Here is a 20,355-nt window from a genome sequence, read left to right as displayed (position 1 = left end):
AACTTGCATGTGCAAAGTTTGCTGCCTGGGTGTTTTGGCGCGCTCAGCAGCAATTCCTATTGGCTTTCGAAAGGGCTTTCGCCCTTCTGGGCGTTCTATGAGGGAAAAAAAGCCCTGCAGATAAGTCTTCAAATATAGAAAAAGAGGACATTTAGGAGGACATTTTCAAGGGAGGACAGAACTCACAAAAGGAGGACTGTCCTCCCAAAAGGAGGACAGTATATGGAAAAGGAGGACATTTAGGAGGACACTTTTTGAGGGAGGACAGAACTCAAAAAAGGAGGACTGTCCTCCCAAAAGGAGGACGGTTGGTCACCTTAGAACACGTAACCATGGAGTTCCTGCAACGGTTGTAAATATGAAAAGCTATCATAAGCCTCTTTTTTCAATGCTGTTGTAACTTCACACAGTCGCTAAATGAACTATTGTAAGTCAGGGACTACCTGTAATACCTCAGTTCAAGAGGTGTTAAATATTCATCATAGAAGAATATTTATTTCTACATTAATAGATGTATCTACAATTAATGTTTCTTGTCCTTTAATCTTGGCCTTCTGTTGCAGTCATAAACATTACATATAGTGGTTAACAGATAGGCAGCATATACAATCAATCAGTCAGTTAATCAGTCATCAATCAATCAATCAATCAGACAAGTTACTTTCTTGCCCATTCTGAGAGCCAGTGTGGTAGACTACCTAAGAAGCTATTGGCCTAGAATTTTGGTGGCCTGTGTTGAAGTCCACTTCCAGCCATGAAAGCTCACTATCAATTTCACCTCTGAACTATCCTATAGTATTCAATTATCATAGACAAATTAGAGTAGAGAGTACTAAGAAGCTACCATGGAACAGTAACTGGTGTGCTTTCTGGAATAAAAAAAAACAGTATTTGCAGTATAATATACTTTGTTTTTCTGTTGTCCCCCTTGGCAAGCGTCATGCTCCCTGTTACATTTTTTTTACCTAAGCAACCCCAGAGGCCAAAAGGACCTCAACTGAGAATTCACTGTTTTAATCATTATTGTCCTTTCCTCTTTACAAAAAGGCAAACAACACAACTGAATGAGATGCCTATGGGGGGGGGGGCTAGTGGTTTTCATGGCAGAGGCAAGCCTTAAAGTGGTTCATAATTCTGGGTGGCCATATGCCCTTTCTTTTTCACAAGGTATTATTTAATGCTGTGTACTTCAAACTTGGCAACATTAAGATGTGCGGGCTTCAGCTCCTAGAATTTTCCAGTCATCATGCTGGCTGGGGAATTCTGGGAGTTGAAGTCCACACAGCTTAACTGGCTCTGGCATTCTGGGAATTGAAGTCCATCCATCTTAGAACTGCCAAATTTGAAAAACCATAGATTTAAAGTGCTGAACAGCCTGATGTATTCTCAAATATTCTCCTTCAAATTTAACTCCAGATTCCACCTTTCCACTCTAGGAGCTGGAAAGCAGAAGCAGCCCGCCAGAGGCCCACAGCCACCAATAAACTCCCCCCGGGAACCAGCCGGCCTCGCCCACGGGACAGAGGGAGGCGGCGCCAACCCGGTCTTGCCGCATGCGCACTAAAGTTGCCGGCTCCTCGCCGGACTGAGCCGGCAAAGCCGTTCGAAGCAGCGCGGCGATCCTCATGGTGCTGGGACAGGCCGGCGGGGAAGGCGCCGCCGGTCCCACCGCAGACGGGCCAGAGGCAGCGGAGCGATGGGAGCTCAGGCAGAAGGAACCCGGCAACCGGGAGGAGGAGGACGGAGGTGTCCCGGAGCAGCCCGGCCCTTTTCAGGTTCACGACATGGAAGCGGCGGGTGCTGCCAAGCCGGGCGGCGAGAGCTCCTGCCCCTCCTGGACCTGCTACAGGATACCCGGTGGGTGAGGAGGCAAAGTGCCGGTGGCTCTTCGGTGACCCGGCTTAGCGGGCGCCGAGATTGTCCCCATCCCTGCGCTCTTCTCATTGCGCTTCTGCCCTTGACCTCCGCCCAGGGCGCCGAGAAACAGCGGGCTCCGCTCTTTAGGTGCCCTCCGGCTAAGGCGACGCTGAGCCGCCGCCGCTTCTGCCTGGGCGACGGGCGAGTCCCAGCTCGTGCCCGAAGAGCTGCCCCCTCCTTTCTTAGGTTTCCTCCAACTTTTGAAAAATCCTGCTAAACAATTCGGACGGGGGTCCCCCAAAGGAGTAAACGAGGATGGCTGATCTTAAACGTTGAGTTTAAAAAAGAGAGGTTATTTCTCTGGTTCATCGAGAATAACAAAACAACCACCACAAAAAAAAAAAAAAAAAATCTGAGTGGATCGACCAGACTGGTTAGGATCAGAGTGCCAAGAAACAGAATGCTTCCCAGCGTTTTATAGCACTTACCTCCTGAAAGCCTTGCCCAGCTCTGCATTTTTTAGATTTTCATTTTTCACTTTTATCTAAGTTACAAAATGTGCATATCCTGCCTTTTCTGTTCTGGAAATATGCATTCTTGGGGGGGGGGAGGTTTCTATACATCCTGAATCCGTATTTACTGTAACCCATTTATTCAGCACTCTTGTACCCAGTTTGAACACGGTTTAGTATCCTTCACACAAAGTAGTAAAGGTAAACAAGCCTTCCTTTAAATGCATAACAACTCATCTATGTTAATTTAAGACATGACCTTATTCCTTAATGCAGTGGTGGCGAACCTATGGCATGGGTGCCAGAGGCAGCACTCAGAGCTCTCTCTGTGGGCAAGCGCACTGTTGCCCCAGTCCTAGGCCTTCAGCTGGGTTTTATAAAACCTTTTTGCTTTAGGCCTCCGCCACCATGTACAAAAAAAAAAAAAGGTTCAATCAATCAGTCAATTTCAACTTCTCCGGGGGGGAAAAAAAAGATCTTACAAAGTTGGAATTGATTGATTGAACTTTTTAGTCCCACCCAGTCTGCTGTTACCACCACAGCCATGCCCACCCAATGAGCCACACCCACCTGGCACCCGATGATGCATAAGTGGGTTTTGGGTTGCAGTTTGGGCACTCAGTCTCTAAAAGGTTTGCCATCACTGCCTTAATGTGTCTAATCCTTCTAATGGAAAAATTCATGTTTGTATCGAATCAGGAAACTTTAGTTCCAGATTAATTATTGTAAAAGTTAGTTTACAAACTATGTAAACTAAGTTTACACATGTTATTTTATTTAATAGGTTTGAAAACAACCCAGAGTCACTTAGGTGATATGGGAAGTGTACATACATGCATGCATATGTACATACATACATACAATCCTCTAAAATCATCCAGCAGATTATTTTTATACTAAATAGGTTTTTTTTACAAACTATTAAATTTTGCTGTGGGATAATTTCATTTAAGTTAATTTTGAAATCATGAGTCTCTGGACCAGGGGTGTCAAACTTGCAACATCATGTGACGTGTTGTGATGTATCACGACTTTTTTTCCATTGCCGGCAATGGGGTAGGCGCGGTTTCACCATGACGCATCTAGCCCGGGGGCTGGCAGTTTGACACTTCTGCTCTGGACCTACAATAATATGGAATATGTTACAGAATAATGGTATTAAGTAGCCCGTATTCTCATTCTTTGCAAATATAATTATTTGTTGAGAAAAGTAGTCGAACACCGGAATAAATAAAAACAACTGTTTAATAAACTAACAACTGTTTGATAAACTTAGCTTTCGTCGGCTAACTGCCAACATCATCAGAGTGGAATGCCGGAGGTTTGAAAGCCTGCTCATAAGATTGGCAGTTTATGTGCTCTTATTTGTATACATTTATATACATATACATGTATAGATGTATGTATATGTATATACATATCTATGCAAATTCACATAAACATATATTTTAATTGATGTTCAACCTAAGCATATTACTGTAGAAAAGCAGAAACTGATATTTCACATTCAATTAGCTTTGTATCTATAATGTGCTATTGTGTATTCATTCATTTTTAAATAATTCTTTAAGTCACAGGCAAAGAGCAAATTATAACTTTTTATACTAGAGCAGATCAACTATTTCTTTTAGCAAATGCAATTATATTATTTAGCAAGTTTAAATAATAGTAAACTTTAACATCCAAATAAATCCTCATAGAATCTTTAGGTTTTGTTAAGCATTTCTGTACTATATATAGTTCCTGAAGCCTCTTGGCATATAATTTTGATTTTTCTTACTGACAAAATTAATGTGAGAATTTAAGAAATACTGTGCTGGCATTTTTTGCCTTGTGTGATACCTTTGAATAGCTTGGCTTCATTTTCAAATAGTAAACAAAATACCTGGATTGTATCATTTGAGATTGCAAGTGGAGACAGAGATGCTTTATTGTTTTAAGCAAAAATGGTATCATCCTAATTAATCCCATAATTGACTGTTTCATCTTGTTTGATAGTGGCTGAGGACTATATCTGGTTTAAACATGACATATAAGTAGTCCTTACTTAACTACAATTGAGCCCAGAATTTTGGTCATAAGTCATTGCAATTGCTAAGCAGATCACCATGTGGTCTGACTTGATTTTTACAATCATTTGTATAATGGTCATAAGGCAAATCACCATGGTTATTAAGCAAAGCACATGGTCATTAAGCAAATCTATTCTCTTGAATGGATAGTTTTTGCTGGAAACTGGCAAAAAGGTGCAATATGTGGTCATGTGATGTGGGATGATGCAACTAGTTGTAAATGCAAGCTAGTTGCCAACTGCCCAAAATGTGCTGTGTGTGTGTGTGTGTGTTGTAACTTTGAGGATGGGCTGTAAGTTTGGGGGGGGGTTCACTGTAACTTTAAATGGTCATTAGGTGACCAATCATTAAAGGAGAACTATTATTTGTAGTTTTGTTCATTATTATCTGACGTTGCTCTCCATTATGTAATATCTGTAAGAGATGGTTTTAAGTTTATACATAAACTTATACAGTATTGAATCTGTGCTGGTATGTGACCATACTAAAGATTTGACTCGACATATCAAACCTTTCTATAAAATATGTATAGGTTGGAATGTTTATGATTGAATGCATCTCCTGTATGAAGAAAATGTATTTTGGATGCAGGCCCATGGTGTTAGAGCATTTTGTACTTTTATGTGTAATTTATTCGTTCATACACAAAAATATGTTAACTTCTGTCAATCTCTAGTTAGACTTGATCCTGAGTAAAAATGACATCTCTGTTCCTCAGTGTAATTATGAAGTCAACTTGAATTTAAAATTTCTATCAAGGGTATAATTTTCAAAGCTGTGTTGAAAGTATGATTATATTTTAAGATCCAATGTCAGTAGAACATTGTGCTTGGAAAATATTATCTTACTCCATTCTTAAAGTTTACATTGAAAAGACAGATAATGCAAAAAGTGTAGCAATTTGCTGGGCTTGTTAAAAACAGCTGAATGAAAAGCTCCTTTATTTTATTATATTTATTTTGGCAGTGTGAAGCAATAGCATAGTCTTTCATTTGGGAAAAAAATAGCAGATTAATCTCGTGGTAGAATGAATAGAAAGAGCATGCAGAAGCTGCATGGAGGAGAGTGAAAGGAATTCTGCAAGATGAAGTCCACACATTTTCAAGTGTTCAAAGTTGAGAAACATTGCTATAGAGCAGACATGTCAAACTCACGACATCACATGATGTTGCGCGACATATCAGAGCTTTTTCTCCATTGCCGGTAATGGGGTGGGCCCGGTTTCCTCATGACGCATCCAGCCCGTGGGCCGGCAGTTTGACACCCCTTATATAGAGTATTACAGAAGTATGTGGGAATTATGCTACTGGGAAGGATGAAGAAGGAAACATTGTGCAATGATGAAGTGAAAGAGGCTGTGGATGAAGAAAAGTGCACATAAGAATGACTGCTGTAAAAGATGTATAATACGATTACAGAAAAAGAGATAGTTTAGAACAGAGTTCCCCAATCTCTCTGGCTTTGCGGACTGGCGGAGAGGGGAGAAGGGATGGTTCTGTATGAGTGGCAGTTAATGTGAACGTGTGCGCACAACTCAATTTGCACAAGTGCCCACCGCTTCCGCAAATACAGTGCATGTGCACACAAACACACACTGCTCATGCAAGTGGGGACATGAGTGCATGCATGCACGCTCACCCGCCACTTCCATGCCCCTGTTCCAAACAGCTCGTGGTTCAGTAATGGGCTGCAGCCTGGAGATTAGGGACCCCGGTTTAGAAGAACATTCAGTGAGAACATGGAGTGATTAAGATTAAAAGAGGTACAGAAATTGAGCAACTTTAATGAAAAAAAAATGTTTTGGAAGTTGGTGAAGAAACTTCCAGAAAATTGAATGAAATTGGAATGAAACTGAAATGAGGAAATGCTGAAAGTATTGATATACTGAAGAGTGGAATTGAAACACTGGCTGACCTCCATTGTGCCTGTGTCTTCTCAGCCCTGGATCAGGAGGAGAGGCAGTTCTTCCTCATCCCACTGGCCAGCTGCAGCTGTGTGCACTCTCCTCTGGGCCTCCCCGCTGCAGGTGTGCCCCTCCTTTCCCTAGCTCAGCCAACCACTTGTCTGGTCGCTCCTCCTGTGATTGCTCCGCAGTACTCGGCCTTACCACCTCCTGTCCCATGCAGTCTGAGGAATTCTGGGAGTTGAAGTCCATGTGTCTTAAAATTTCCCAAGATTAGGAAACCCTGCCATATTGTACTTCAGAGAAGGAGGCTTGGACCTGCAATTCCTTGGATTGTGATCCACTTTAACTATTCCACTATTGATTTTGGCACCTTATTTTTTTCTGATAATCAAATAGTCTGGCTAAACATTAACCTGATGTTTTATTCTTCAAGGTCAGCCTGGTTTATATTTCTTTCATCAGCTGTAGTTCATTTTGAGCATCCCTACTTTAATATAATATGAAATAAACAGCACCCATTAACGTGGACCTTTATTGTATAATGAGAAAACTAGGAAAATAATTCAGTTAAGATCAAAACAATTTTGCAGTGGGTATAATTAAGCAGATGTCAAATGGTCTATCTGTTCCTGTATGAACAATCTAGATTGAAATGACTGTGATTAAACTGAGATGTGCACGTACAGTTCCAATTGTAATATGCTTGAGATGCAAGATGCCTTGGATATATATTAAGTTAATATTTTGTGCACTGCTTTGAATCATTTTTTTTGTATTACTGAGAAAGAGTGAACCACCCTGAGTGTAGGACAGAGAGATGACTGCTGGTTGAAAGAATTGTGAATTTATTATGGAGAAGATACAATCTGTGTAAGTAGGTTAAGGGCCAAACTGTTTGCATTTTAAAAAAGAAACATGCGTGTAAGTAGGAGCTCACTGCTTCTTTTTCCCCAGCTAAATGCACTTCAAATACAGGGCAACACATTTCTTTGTTTGTTTATTAGACTTATTTATTTATTAGATTTATGTGCCGCCCATCTGGGTTTGAAGCGACTCTTGGCGGATTATAGCATTAAAACTATAAAATATAAATATTTTGAAAATGATAAAAATTGAATTAAGATAGAATTATAGTTAAGAGATATTGAGGGAGGGAGCAGGATGTGCAGGAAGGGAGGTGGGATTGCCTGTTAATTCTTCAACCATTCCGCCATTGGGACCCGAAGCCATCTGGCAGAACCAGGTCTTCAGGCCTTTACAGAAGGTCAGAAGGGCGGGAGCCAATCTCACCTCTGAGGGTAAGATGTTCCAAAGGACAGAAACCAAGGCAGAGAAGGCCCTTCTCCTGGACCCCACCAATCAAAATTTGGGGTCTGCAGCATGCCTCCTCTGCCAGCATGGGTAGCCTGAACCCATGCCATGCAGGGCTTTCAAGATAATAACCAACACTTCGATAATTATTTAAAGGCTAAACAGGTTATGTAATGATGTAATGTAATGTAAGGTGGATGATACAATCAGGAATGACTCAGCAGGTGTGTTTATCCCTTTACAAGCCTGAGTATAAAAGGGAAGTCTGTGCTGCTGGGTTCTCTCTTTCTTGTCTGTTTCTTGCTGTAATTGCTATGTATTGGAGTTTGCTGAATTATCACCATGTGTATGTATTTTGTTTCTAGTGCATTTGTAGATATTGTAATATAAACCACCATTTAATACAAACCACTGTTTACTTTATTTACTCCTGGGTTACCTCAGCACAATAAGACTGTGCATGCTTTGACAAATTGCACTCAGAAGCAAAATAGCACCCAGTGTAACTTGTGGAGCAGTGGCGTAACGTGGTCCACTATAGGAGCCCCCAAAACTGCCCGTGCTGCCACAGTCTGCACCAGTTGAAGCTTTCAAATGCTCTTCAAGGGTAGTCTCATGTAGGACACATTGCAGCAGTCCAAACACGAGATGATCAGAGCTTGAATAACTGGAGTGCAAGGACTCCTGATCCAGGAAAGGCCTCAACTGATGCACAAGACAACGTGTACATCTATGCTGTGGATTGCTACATGGGAAATACTATATGAGAAAAATAGTATTTTCTCATATAGTTGCTAAGTAGAAGTAAAGACAAAAAAAAGGCATATCTGCCACAAATAAAAACAAAAATTACTTGAATTTTTGATTGGAACACCAAAGTTACGATGAGTCACAGATTTTTGTGAGTCTCAGTGAAACCTTTGACTTCAGTGTTCCTCTCTTCTGCAGAGCGAGAAAAGACTTTTATTGGATACGTATTTTCATTTTCTCTGTTAGATATCAATTGAGCTCAAAATTTGCATTGCTAAGCAAGGCAGTTGTTAAATGAGTTACCCCAGTTAAGTGAATCACTGCAGTTTTTAAGTGAAACATGCAGTCATTGACACTGCTTGTCGGAAGCCAGCTGGGAAGTTTACAAAAATAGTCACGTGATCCTGGGACACTCCAACCATCATAAATACATATCAGTTATCAAGTGCCCAAATTTTGATCACGTTAGGGAAGCTGCAACAGTCATAAGTGTGAAAAGTGGTAAAAAAAAAATCACTTTTTTCAGTGCCATTTAACTTCAGATGGTTACTAAAAAAATGGTTTTAAGTTGTTTAAAGTGTACAGCATGTTTAATTTAATTAAACAAAACACCAAACAATCCATGAGCTAGTTTAGAAAGTTTAAGAAATGATTGTTGACATTTGTATAATTTCCTCCAAGCTTGGAATTGGGGGCAAGTAAAACAAAACTTAGCCAGAAGTCAAAGTATAAAATAAATAAAGAGAAATTAATTTTTTCTGACAGGGAAGTCAGTGCAGTTGAGAGAGCAAGAAGGAGAATCCAGGGATCAAGTACAGTCTCAGAAAGCACAGTATACAGCAAAGTTTCTCAACCTTGGCAACTTTTACGTTGTATGTAATTCAAGTGTCAGAATGGCTGGCTGGGAGTTCTAGGAATTAAAGTCCATAGACTTAAAGTTGGCAACAATGAAAAAGTTGGTTTAGAGGAAAACTGGGGATTTTATGGCTCCCAAGCTACTTCTGGCCCTTTGGCTGTCTGTCCCTGTCCGGCCTGTGTGGATTGCTTTTATTTTGAAGGCAACTGCTATTTTTTTTTTCAGTTTATGTAAGTGTGTGCATATCTGTGCACTTCATAGGCCTATTGGTTTGGCCCTCCACAGCAGTCTCAGTTTCTGAGGTGTGGCCCCTTGGGAAAAGTAATTGCCCATCCCTGGTTTAGAGGATGAGTTGTTTCTTGCACTGACTACTGTTGCTTTTGCGAACTATTTCTTTCTATATGTTACAATAGTGACTCTTTATCACATCAATGTTAACATTTTATTTTAAAATAATCTTAAATACTGTTCAAATGCAACAAATAACTCTGCTAATTAAAATTTCTAATTCTGAATAAAAGTTTTCCAGTGAGGGTTAAACTTGGGGTGACTAAAATGGTGGTAAATAAAGATTGTTTTAATTGTGATACAAGTAACCCTTGACTTACGACCACAATTGAGCCTGAAGTTTCGACCATACTGTAAGTCAAGACACCATATGATTGGGCTTTTATGACCATTTTTATGATGACAATAAAGCAAGTAAGTGTGATCATTAAGCAAACCACATAGTTGTTAAATGAATCTATCATATCAAATGGGTGTTTTTCAGCTAGAAAATGGGGGGGAAAGTCCCAAATCCCAATCATATGACTGCAGAATACTGCAACTGATCATAATTGTGAGCTGGTTGCTAAGCACTCAAAATGAAATCCCATGACCATGGAGGTGCAGTCATAACTTCGAGGACAGTCGTATGTACTATACCTTTTAAGAGTCAATTGTAACTATGAACAATTGTTAACTGTAAGTCAAGAATTTCTTGTATCTGGTCTTTCAAACATTAAATCTCTCTTAAAGAACAACTAGGTTAATTTTAAATAATCAGATATAAATTTATTATCCAATAAGTCTCCAAATGCAGTGATCTTCTAAGCTAGACAGAAAGGTAGTCTGATTTGAGTTAAGCTCACCTCTTAGTGACTTCATAGACACCTTCAGTATGGAACTTGCCTGCTTCTTTAATTTTTTTTTACTTCCTAGATTGATAAGATTCAAGTAATTATTTTTAATGGGAATCTGGACTGGGTAAGCTATTGTCAGTATATGATCTCCCCAGACCCATATCTGTGGTCAAAGGAGAAGTGCTCCTAAAACATGCCAACTAGTTGTCGATTTTCCATAGCATGAGTCATCTTTTTTTTTTAAAAAAAAGGCTGAAAGTAGGTTATCCTCTGCTAATCTCAGTGCTTTTCTTTACCTTAACTGCTGCATCTTCATTAACTGAATAAAGTTAACTAAATCTCTCCAATCTTACCACCCAAATAGACTGAACATTTCAATCCATCCTCTGTACGGATAACACTACCATCCCTTCTGCAATTCTCAGATGCCGTAAAAGAAACAGACTCTGGTTGCAAAAAAGATTTCTACCCATTTCTGAAATATAAATATTTGCACGTTACTAGCAAATATAAACATTTACTTTCAATTTATAAAAAATGTCACTGGTATTGCCTGGTAATTATGAGATTTTACATCTTAACTATATGAATTCAGAAGAACCCTAACCCTGGCAAGATTTAATGTTCCAACCACAATTTTTGAATGGAAAGTACAGAGTATCATATTGTGGGAAAGGAGTTCCTGAAACATTAACCCACATTTTACTGTGTACTACCCTTATTATAAAGATGCCTGAATGCAATTAACAAGAAGAGAAGCAATCTGGAACTAAGGAGAAATTTCCTGACAGTTAGAACAATCGATCAGTGGAACAACTTGCCTCCAGAAGTTGTGGGTACTCCAACACTGAAAGTTTTTAAGAGACTAGACAGCCATTTGTCTGAAATGGTATAAGGTTTCCTGCCTGAGCAGGAGGTTGGACTAGATGACCTTCAAGAACCCTACCAACTCTATTATTCTGTAATTCTGTCAGTTAACAAATCCCCATCTAGTCTGATTTTGAGGTTATCCAGATTCAGTTTATTTAAAGTTGTAACTGTCTGATTAATGTGATTTTATTTCTCTGAACATGGCTAAATTTTGTTTTGCTGTTTGTATAACAGGTCACATTTTGGCACACCAAAATGTAGGCTATTTTTATTATTATGCTTTTCTGTGGTTTTTATTTGCTGCTCAGAATATGTTTTTGGTTTTGAATTGGTCAGTGACTGCAGCATCTTTCTGCCTGTCATGTTCGTCTTCTGTTTCTTGAAATTTGGACATGCATTGATAAAAAAAGAACACTGGATATTTATTTATTATATTTGTCGGTTTAGCAATCTATCGTATGGCACATTCATATCATATTTCAGTAAAAGGAACACGGGTAAAATACAAAACAGAATATAAAATCTGAACTCCTAACAGGAAGATTACAAAAGTGAGTCTAAGTTGCAAATATAATTTTTTACTTCATTTGTTGCAGACAGGAAATCAGTGAAATCTCCATTATAGGCTCTGTTTTGACACTCTGTCACTATGTGTTGGATCGTTTGTTTTTCAGCCCCACAATCACAATTTGGTGATGATATTTTGTTCCACTTACAGAGGGCTTCTGCACATCAATCACAACCAATGCAAATTTGGTTCAGTGTTGTCCATAATGCATGGGGCTGGTTTTTCCAAGATGCAGCGAAAGCTTCAAATTGTGGGGGGCAATTTTCTATCCATGTTGTTTCCACATGTTGTGAGTGTTGAAATCATCTTTTACAAGTGCTGGATAGCTGGATGTCTAGATCTCAGCCTGTTTTGCTCCAAGCGGGCTACATCACTCAGTATTGGCAATTGGGAATTATCAATAATCTTCAGGTATTCTTGAAAAAGGGCCTTTCTTTGAAAAAGGAGAGGAAATAGTTGAATGTGCCTATTTTTATATTCCAATGATATCATTTGTTAGTTTGCGTGTCTCTGATGAGAAAAACAAAATAAAATACAACATATGAAGATCTCTCCTAGATCAAACAAAGAAGTTATCAATGCCGGGCAGCATTTTATTGTCAAGTTACCTCTCATAAAACTTGTAAAAATTGCTTTTTCTAAACCACTACATTTTTTGACAAATGGATATAAATGGCAAAAGTACTGAGCTAATATATAACATAATTTTTTACTCTTTTTACTGTAGGAAGTCTTTAAAGACTTTATCCCCAGCTTTATTTTCTTGAATATGTAAGAACTCAGGGACATTTGTAGAAAAGAGATCAAGAATCTCATGCCCATATGCAACATCGATGATATACAAAGCGGTGGAATTTGTGATTGCCATCTCAACTTTTGTGACCTCTCCACAGACCACCTGTAAGAAATACAATACTTATTTTTCACTTGTGGATATTGGATGCTAGATCTACTAAATCACGATACTGTAAAATCCATGTTTGATTTCTCATATCAAGCATAATTATTAATCTTAAGCACATTAGTGTCACCAGTGATTCAAGATTCAGTCTTTTCAAAATGGAAAGTTCACTGCTGGTTGAAAGCTGATTTTAGCACAGATCTACATGATCTGAAATGGCTAGGCCATGACCTTCTATATTTTGTCACCTTGGATTCACAGCTGTTCAGTATTAGAAAACAGTGATTCTCAAGTTTCAGGTTCAATTCCTCATTGCCTAGCAACTGACAGGAGCACCTCGCCAAATCATGCTTTGTTTCAGTCACTAAATCCCGAGACATATCTTTGGCTTGTTTAATCACCTTAGATGAACTAATCCAGAACAGGGGAGGGGAAAAATAATTGCAAAGCATTATTACTTTCCTAAGAGTACTATATGCAGTTTCTGGAAGCATCCAGGTCCTAAGAAAATTCTTGATTATCTTCTCTGTCTTCAGCAAATTCTTTAGAAAGAAGAAAAAGATGCATACATTGTCCCAGAACTTCTTGTTTCTTTTTACTGTTGGATGTTGAGCATGTATTAATTAACTGGTCCTGACCATCCTGAGTCCTTGAGAATCTTGCAAGATTCTGTTAACGTAGCCTTGCAATAAAGTAGAATTAGTTCATTTAGTTGTGTCTCCTGACTGGTTTATTTGGGAGGTCTGACATCAGTCTTGCAAAACTCAAGGTACAAACTTTTAATAGCTTGATCAGTTAAAGTGGGTCCTTCCTAAGTTTCTTTTTCTGACCCTTAAGTCACTAGGGGCTCCTACCTCTCTTCTCTGATGGCTTCCTAGACAGCATCTCTTCCCCCCTTCCCTCAAGGTCATCCACACATCCCATTACAGTTAGCAGAAAGGATGCTAGCATCTGAATTTTTGTTGCCACTATAAATAAGCAAGCTCTCTTGCTACATACAGTAGTTCTGAACCTATGCCTCCTGAAGTTAGCTCATGACATCAATTCTTTTTAATTATCCATTAGCAGCCTTGAAGTAAAGCTCTTAGTATTTCTCTTATAATCATTCTGAATTATTCTGGTTGTATTTTTCTTCTGTTATTCCTTTCTAAATATATTAATTGAAGGCCAAGAGAATGTTGTAGTGATTAACGTATTAAGCTAGGTAGGAAAAAGGAGGCTCAAGCCCAAGTCTACCCTTGGTGGAGACTCAGTGGATGACTTTAAGCAGTCACTCTCTATGTGATCAACTTATCTCACAGAATTGTTGTTGTGGGAAAACAAGGAGGAAGTGCTACCGTGTTTCCCCGAAAATAAGACCAGGTCTTATTTTGTTTTTGTTTTTTCCCTCTTGAAGAGACACCAGGTCTTATTTTGGGGGGGATGTCTTTTATACTCACCTCCGGCTCCAACAGCCCCTATGGATTCAATCCATAGCTCGGTTCTCAGCTGCAGAGGTCTTGCAGAACCAAGATATGGATTGAATCATAGCTCTGTTCTCAGCTGCAGTGGCCTTCTGGAAAGACCTGTGACTGAGAAATGCAGGCCTGACTGCAGAAGACGCTACAGAAGAAGTGGGCCGGCGAGGAGAGGCCTGCCTGCAAGGTAAGTGGGTGTGGGGCATGTGGAGCAGCTCCATATCCCCACCCCTGCCCTAGCTTGATTTTTAGGCATGTGCCTCACCCCAAAACTAGGACTTATTTTTGGGGAAACACGGTATCTATAAAACTTTGAACTATGGGATATAAATTTAACAAATAAAATATTCTTTGTGTTTCTGGGCTTCATTTGGTTCACATAATTGTCTGGGCTCTGATATTTATTATTAGTGTGTCACTCAATATCAGTGTTTCTCAGCTTCGGCAACTTGAAGGTGTGTGGACTTCACCTCCCAGAATTCCACAGCCAACATACTCTGGTTGGGAAATTCTGGGACTTGAAGGCCACACATTTTAAAATTACCAAGGTTGAGAAACAGTGGCTACAATCATTTTCTTCGGTATATAGTGAATTATTGGGGTTTTTTCCTTTTGTTATTATTTTATGTGTAAGAAAATATTAGTTGATTGAGCTCTTTTCTTCTGAATGAAGGTGAATGATTATTACATTAACTGGCCTTCAACATTTTTGACTAAATATTATCAATCTGAACAATTTTTCCCCAAATGTGTAACCCAGAATTAACTATTCTTCATAACAGTGTATAAATCACTATGTATTCACTTTATTTCAATTTAAAAAATATACATATATGTATATATATTAACATTTGCATGTCTATAGGGATAGGGGCTCTCAGGCAATATAGAACCGCAATGTATTCTTCCTGAGTGTTTCTTCTTCAAATGTCGCCATACATACAAAAAATATTTTTTATTTTTTTAATTATCCATTGCTAACTGAAAACTACAATTATTCCATTCTAGGAATAAAGAAGAAAAATGGATGTCCAGGGCTTGGCTTGTTCTATACATTATTATCTGCCTTCCTGTTCTCTGTTGCTTCTTTATTTCTAAAGAAAATTGAAGATGTTCATTCAGTGGAAATCAGTGCTATTAGATGTGTTTTTCAAATAACATTTGTTCTTCCTGGATTAATATACTTCAAGTGAGTATTCTCTTCCTTTTGCATGTAAAAAAAAAAACTTCATAGAAAATTAAAATGTACAAAAATATGGAGATTCTCAATCATCCAGATCATGGTTATCCCAAAGGCAACTGGACTTTCTTGGGTTTTTTCCTTGAAAACATTTTACTTCTCAACCAAGAACCTTTTTAGTCAAAACTGAGGAAGGTTATTGGATGAGAAGTGAAATACCTTTTGCAGCTAACATGACTTAATTTCACAATATTTTAAATTGATACAGGGATGCATGACATGTATTTTACAAATCTGAAGCACAGCTAATGTGATGATAGCAGACTTAAATCCAATTAAGGTGCTGTCAGATCTGTGTAAAACAGGATTGGGGGAAAGAAGATTAATACACTAACTTTAGTAGGCTGAATGAGAATCCTGATTTCTCCCAGGGTTGGCTTGTTGATCATTTTTATATATTTATACATTATTAGCTTATATTTTTATCTTGATGGGATTTCCCAGCCAGAGAAAAGGGCTGCATAGAAGGGACTTGAAGACAGAGTAATGAATTGTGAATAAAACAGGAGACTTCAGTTTTATTCTTCTGGATTCAGTATACTTCTATAGCAAAGGTATAAAAAGTGCCTTATTACATTGCTTAATATATAATGCATTCACCTGAGTCCATATCTTAGACAAGGACCACACCAATGTTTGAGGTTGCCATTGAGTTGCAGCTGTGAGACACTGCTTCAGGAAGTGAGGGCTCTATAGGTATGCACATCATGACAAATCCAAGAGAATTGACAATTGTACAGATGTATGAAGGTGATGGCATCTGGCTCATCTCCTCCAAGATGAGAGACTACCAGGGAATAAGGGAGCCCATTTCATGGTTATTTTAATTACAGGTAGTCCTCGACTTATGACCATGATTGAGCCCAAAATTTCTGTTGCTAAGTGAGACATTTGTTAAGTGAATTTTGTCCCATTTTTTTGACATTTCTTGTCACAATTGTTAAGTGGGTCACTGTAGTTGTTAAGTTAGTAACACGGTTATTAAGTGAATCTGATTTTCCCATTAACTTTTCTTGTCAGAAGGTTGCAAAAGGTGATCACATGACCCTAGAACTCTGCAACTGTTATGAACATAAACCAGTTGCCATTCAAATTTTGATCACGTGACCCTGGGGATGCTGCAACGGTCATAAGGGTGGAAAATGGTCATAAGTCACTTTTTGCAGTGCTGTTGTAACTTTGAACAGTCACTAAATGAATTATTGTAAGTTGAGGATTACTTCTATTGATCTTGGTTGTTGTTTTTCCCTGCCTGCTATTTACATTATTATTTATAATTTTGTTATATTGTTTTTATTCTGTTTTTAAGTATTGTTAGCTGCTCAGTATTGTGTGTTTGAGATGGGTAGCCATATACATGCATATAATGCCAGGTCCATAGACCAGACTGGAAAATTAAAAAAAAAAAAAAACTAAAGAATTTGATGGCAAACCATTTCTGAACTATTGATCAGAAAATTGTATAGATGTCCCCATGAGTCAAATTCAACTTGAATGAGACTTGTATAGCTTTCATAAGATGGCATTCATAGTTTGAACTTCCTAATTACAAGCTCAGTAGCAGATGAAGACAGAGGAGAGTAATAGAATGTTGATTAGTCTGTGTGGAAAAAAATGGGAGTTGAAGTCCACAAGTCATAAAAGGGCCAAGTTTAAAGCCCCTTTGTTAGGGACCGGGGTATGATTATTGAGTCTCAGGCATAGGGTAGCTATGATGTCTCTCTGTATATGTTTCTTTCATTTCAGAACAGGATTCCTAGGACCAAAGGACAAGCGAATGTTTCTTTTCCTCCGAGGATTGCTTGGCTCTGGTGCAATGATCCTTGTTTATTATGCTTTCCAAGTGATGCCTCTTGCTGATGCTACCGTCATTACCTTCAGCAGCCCAGTTTTTACATCCTTCTTTGCCTGGATCTTCCTCAGAGAGAAATACAGTCTCTGGGACCTTCTTTTCACTCTGATTACAATCACGGGAGTAGTGCTTATAGCAAGGCCACCTTTTCTGTTTGGATCCAGTGTTCTTGACATGGAAGAAAGTTACACAGATCACCTTAAAGGAACCATAGCAGCCATTGCAAGTGCAGTAGCCGCTGCCTTAACTTTTGTGATCCTAAGAAAAGTGGGAAAATCTGTCCATTACTTTTTGTCTATTTGGTATTATGCAATAATTGGGCTGATTGTGTGTATAATAGCACTTTTTATAATGGACGCGTGGACTTTGCCCAATTGTGGTATAGACAGATTTCTCCTAATATCAATTGGATTGTTAGGACTTGGTGGTCAGATATTTCTTACTAAAGCATTACAGATTGAAAAAGCTGGTCCTGTTGCTATAATGAAAACCATGGATGTGGTGTTCGCTTTTATTTTTCAAGTCCTTTTTCTTAATCATATACCAAGATGGTGGACAGTGGGAGGTGCTCTTTGTGTGGTAGCCAGTAGTTCTGGAACAGTTATCCGCAAGTGGTATCAAAATTCCAAAAGAAGCACAGAACAGAAAATTTAAACCACTGCCATTGTTAAACAGAACAAAGTATTATGATACTTATTTTAAATAATTCATCAGTTGGCCAGTTCTCTTAACTATGTGTTCATTATCTAGGTAAGAATCCTCACCATAACCAGCTTGTTTTATATCAGGGATGAATCTAAACAAGAAGAAATATTGTGTTTTGTGTGCCAAATTTGCCTTGTTTAGCAGCCTTTGTGCCTTGCAAATACAGCAATTTCATGACAATTTCATGAGTATTTTATTCTTTAGGTTAAAAAAAGTTGCAAAACCAAAATGCCACAAGACTTGCCTAAGTGTTTAGAAAATAGGTTTTGCAACCTAACTGTAATTTCTTATGTAAAGCATCCCTGTTTTCATACAGCTGATTCCTTAGCGCCAATTTATGCACGATAAAAACTATGACAAAGGAAGCACTATGAATTTGCATATCCTCCTTCTCTACCTCTTATAACTTGAAAAGCATAACCAAACTCTTAACTTCTAAATCATTCCTAAAGTGGGATTTGTAAAGTATAGAATTACATGTTATTTCACAAATTAAATTGAAATAGATGCAATTTTGGTTTCACAGAGGAACTGGGAAAAAGTCAGTCATTTATGCTGTATTTTCCAATTTTCATTCAATATGTTATGTTTAATATGTTGGTTGCAACATCTGAAAATTGTTTTTAGTCCATTGTCTTCTACAGGGTAAATATAATTGGCTATAATATGCCAGTTGCAGCAGATAATGATCTGTAAGTGCTTTGGATATAAACATGAGGTGCTTCCACTGTGCCCACTTTGAATTTTAATTTAGGTAACTTTACATTTATATAAACTAATTTGACTGCATATGATATTGTATGACTGAATCATGCAGGTCACAATGTTAAAATTACACTGCATCACAGCTTATAAACTTTTAAAATATAAAGTAAAATTACACATATTGTACAAAACTTCCTTTTACAATACTCAGAGCATCAGTTTTATTATTTTAGTGTAGTACATTAACTAAATTCAGATTGGTCTCTTCAGCTGCAAGTGGGAAAATTAAGTCTTGTTTCTTTTTGTGCATTAAGTCTTTATAGAACAGATTTTTTATTTAAAAAGTTATGAATACTTTTGATATAATTATGTCTTTTATTTTGTTTAAACATTTTATTGTATTTGTAGAGATGTAAACTATGTGTCTTAAATATATTACTTCTGAGTAGAAGGAGTGAAAGCCATATTGTGTTACGGTTGTGTGCAATGTTCTGTGCATGGAACAATTGTTTTTGATGGCCCATACCTGAGTTGACCCATTTTGAGTAACCCATTTTGGGGCTCTGTACATGGGGGGGGGGAGGCAATTTTGATCCTGGAAAAAGGAATTGTGGGTGAGGGTGAGGAGGCCTGAGGAGGAGGCCAAGGATGGAAGCAACTAAACAACAGAAATGGGAAGCACAGACTGGACCATGGAGACACTACATGGGCCAACTGAGAAGAAAGAGAAGACCCTTGATAGGGCAGTGGGCTAATCAGATATGCTGTGCTAGAAGCTGATAAGGGGAGAGAGGAAAGGATACCAGCTTCCCTATTTACCTTTAATTTCACCTAAGCCATGAAACAATCAAAGTGGTCCAGGGTTTGGGTCTACTCAACCACATATGGTCCAGAATAGTTCAGTAGAAATTTCAGAATGTGGGAGTTTGTTCTGAGTTTGAAAGCATTTTCTTCTTTTCATGCATACCTTCCTTCTACTCAACTACTAAAATTCAAGTCAAGGAATAAATTGAATGAAATCCCCCAACATCTGTTTGCCAACAGATGGGACATCCTTGATAGAACATTATCTCTGTCTTACTACAACTCCCTCTTGTGTCCTCCAGAGCTGCACTACAGATACGTACTGAATGGGGAGAAAAGACAGGAGAAATCACTTGGTCAGGAAGATGTCTGCTTGCTCAGTGTATAGCGGAAGCCAACAATTACTTGTGTCAAGGGCCATTTCTTTTCAGAGAAACAGATTGTAGCCTTCTGCAATACTATGCATTTAAAAAAAATATTTAAGTAATATTCCTGTACAATTATAGCATTATTTGTTTATCAAATGTTCCATTTAAAATGGTAATTTTGTTACATATTAAAAATATAAATAAAATATTAAAAATAGTATGAACCAAAAGTGTGCAGTCTAAAAAAAATAATTAAAAAAATAAACCTCAATTATATTAACATTGCTACATGATATTTCATGCGGATATGCTGGTCAACGTTATCAGGATTGGTGTATATGTCGATTGAAATCCAGTTATTTTAACTGATTTATGTCTCTGATAATTCCAAGAGTAATTGTAATCTAGTAGTAAAAGTGCCCCATTTCAGTTATTAGTCTGAAGATGTGAGTTTGTACAAGTTCCCTTTCAAAAGAAGAAAATGTTGATAGAAGTGT

General features: G+C 38.2%; 1 protein-coding gene across 1 annotated transcript; it reads left to right on the top strand.

The window, feature by feature from the left end:
- The first annotated feature begins 1,576 nt into the window (after positions 1 to 1,576).
- On the top strand, positions 1,577 to 19,990 carry SLC35G1 (solute carrier family 35 member G1). The gene is made up of 3 exons (XM_039336007.1): positions 1,577 to 1,857; positions 15,193 to 15,373; positions 17,171 to 19,990. The coding sequence occupies exons 1-3, from the start codon at positions 1,626 to 1,628 to the stop codon at positions 17,928 to 17,930; spliced, it is 1,173 nt and encodes a 390-aa protein (XP_039191941.1). The 5' UTR covers positions 1,577 to 1,625; the 3' UTR covers positions 17,931 to 19,990.
- Positions 19,991 to 20,355: the final 365 nt, after the last annotated feature.

This window comes from Crotalus tigris, unplaced genomic scaffold (genome assembly GCF_016545835.1).
Source record: "Crotalus tigris isolate CLP2741 ecotype Arizona unplaced genomic scaffold, ASM1654583v1 scf7180000017663.5292952, whole genome shotgun sequence".
Taxonomy (NCBI): domain Eukaryota; kingdom Metazoa; phylum Chordata; class Lepidosauria; order Squamata; family Viperidae; genus Crotalus; species Crotalus tigris.
This window is presented reverse-complemented; position numbering and strand designations above follow the sequence as displayed.

Excerpts from the sequence above, each read along its gene's own strand:
- SLC35G1 (XM_039336007.1), top strand. The coding sequence starts at position 1,626 with ATGGTGCTGGGACAGGCCGGCGGGGAAGGCGCCGCCGGTCCCACCGCA. Across the intron at positions 1,858-15,192 it reads GACCTGCTACAGGATACCCG|GAATAAAGAAGAAAAATGGA; the intron begins GTGGGTGAGGAG and ends ATTCCATTCTAG. Across the intron at positions 15,374-17,170 it reads CCTGGATTAATATACTTCAA|AACAGGATTCCTAGGACCAA; the intron begins GTGAGTATTCTC and ends CTTTCATTTCAG.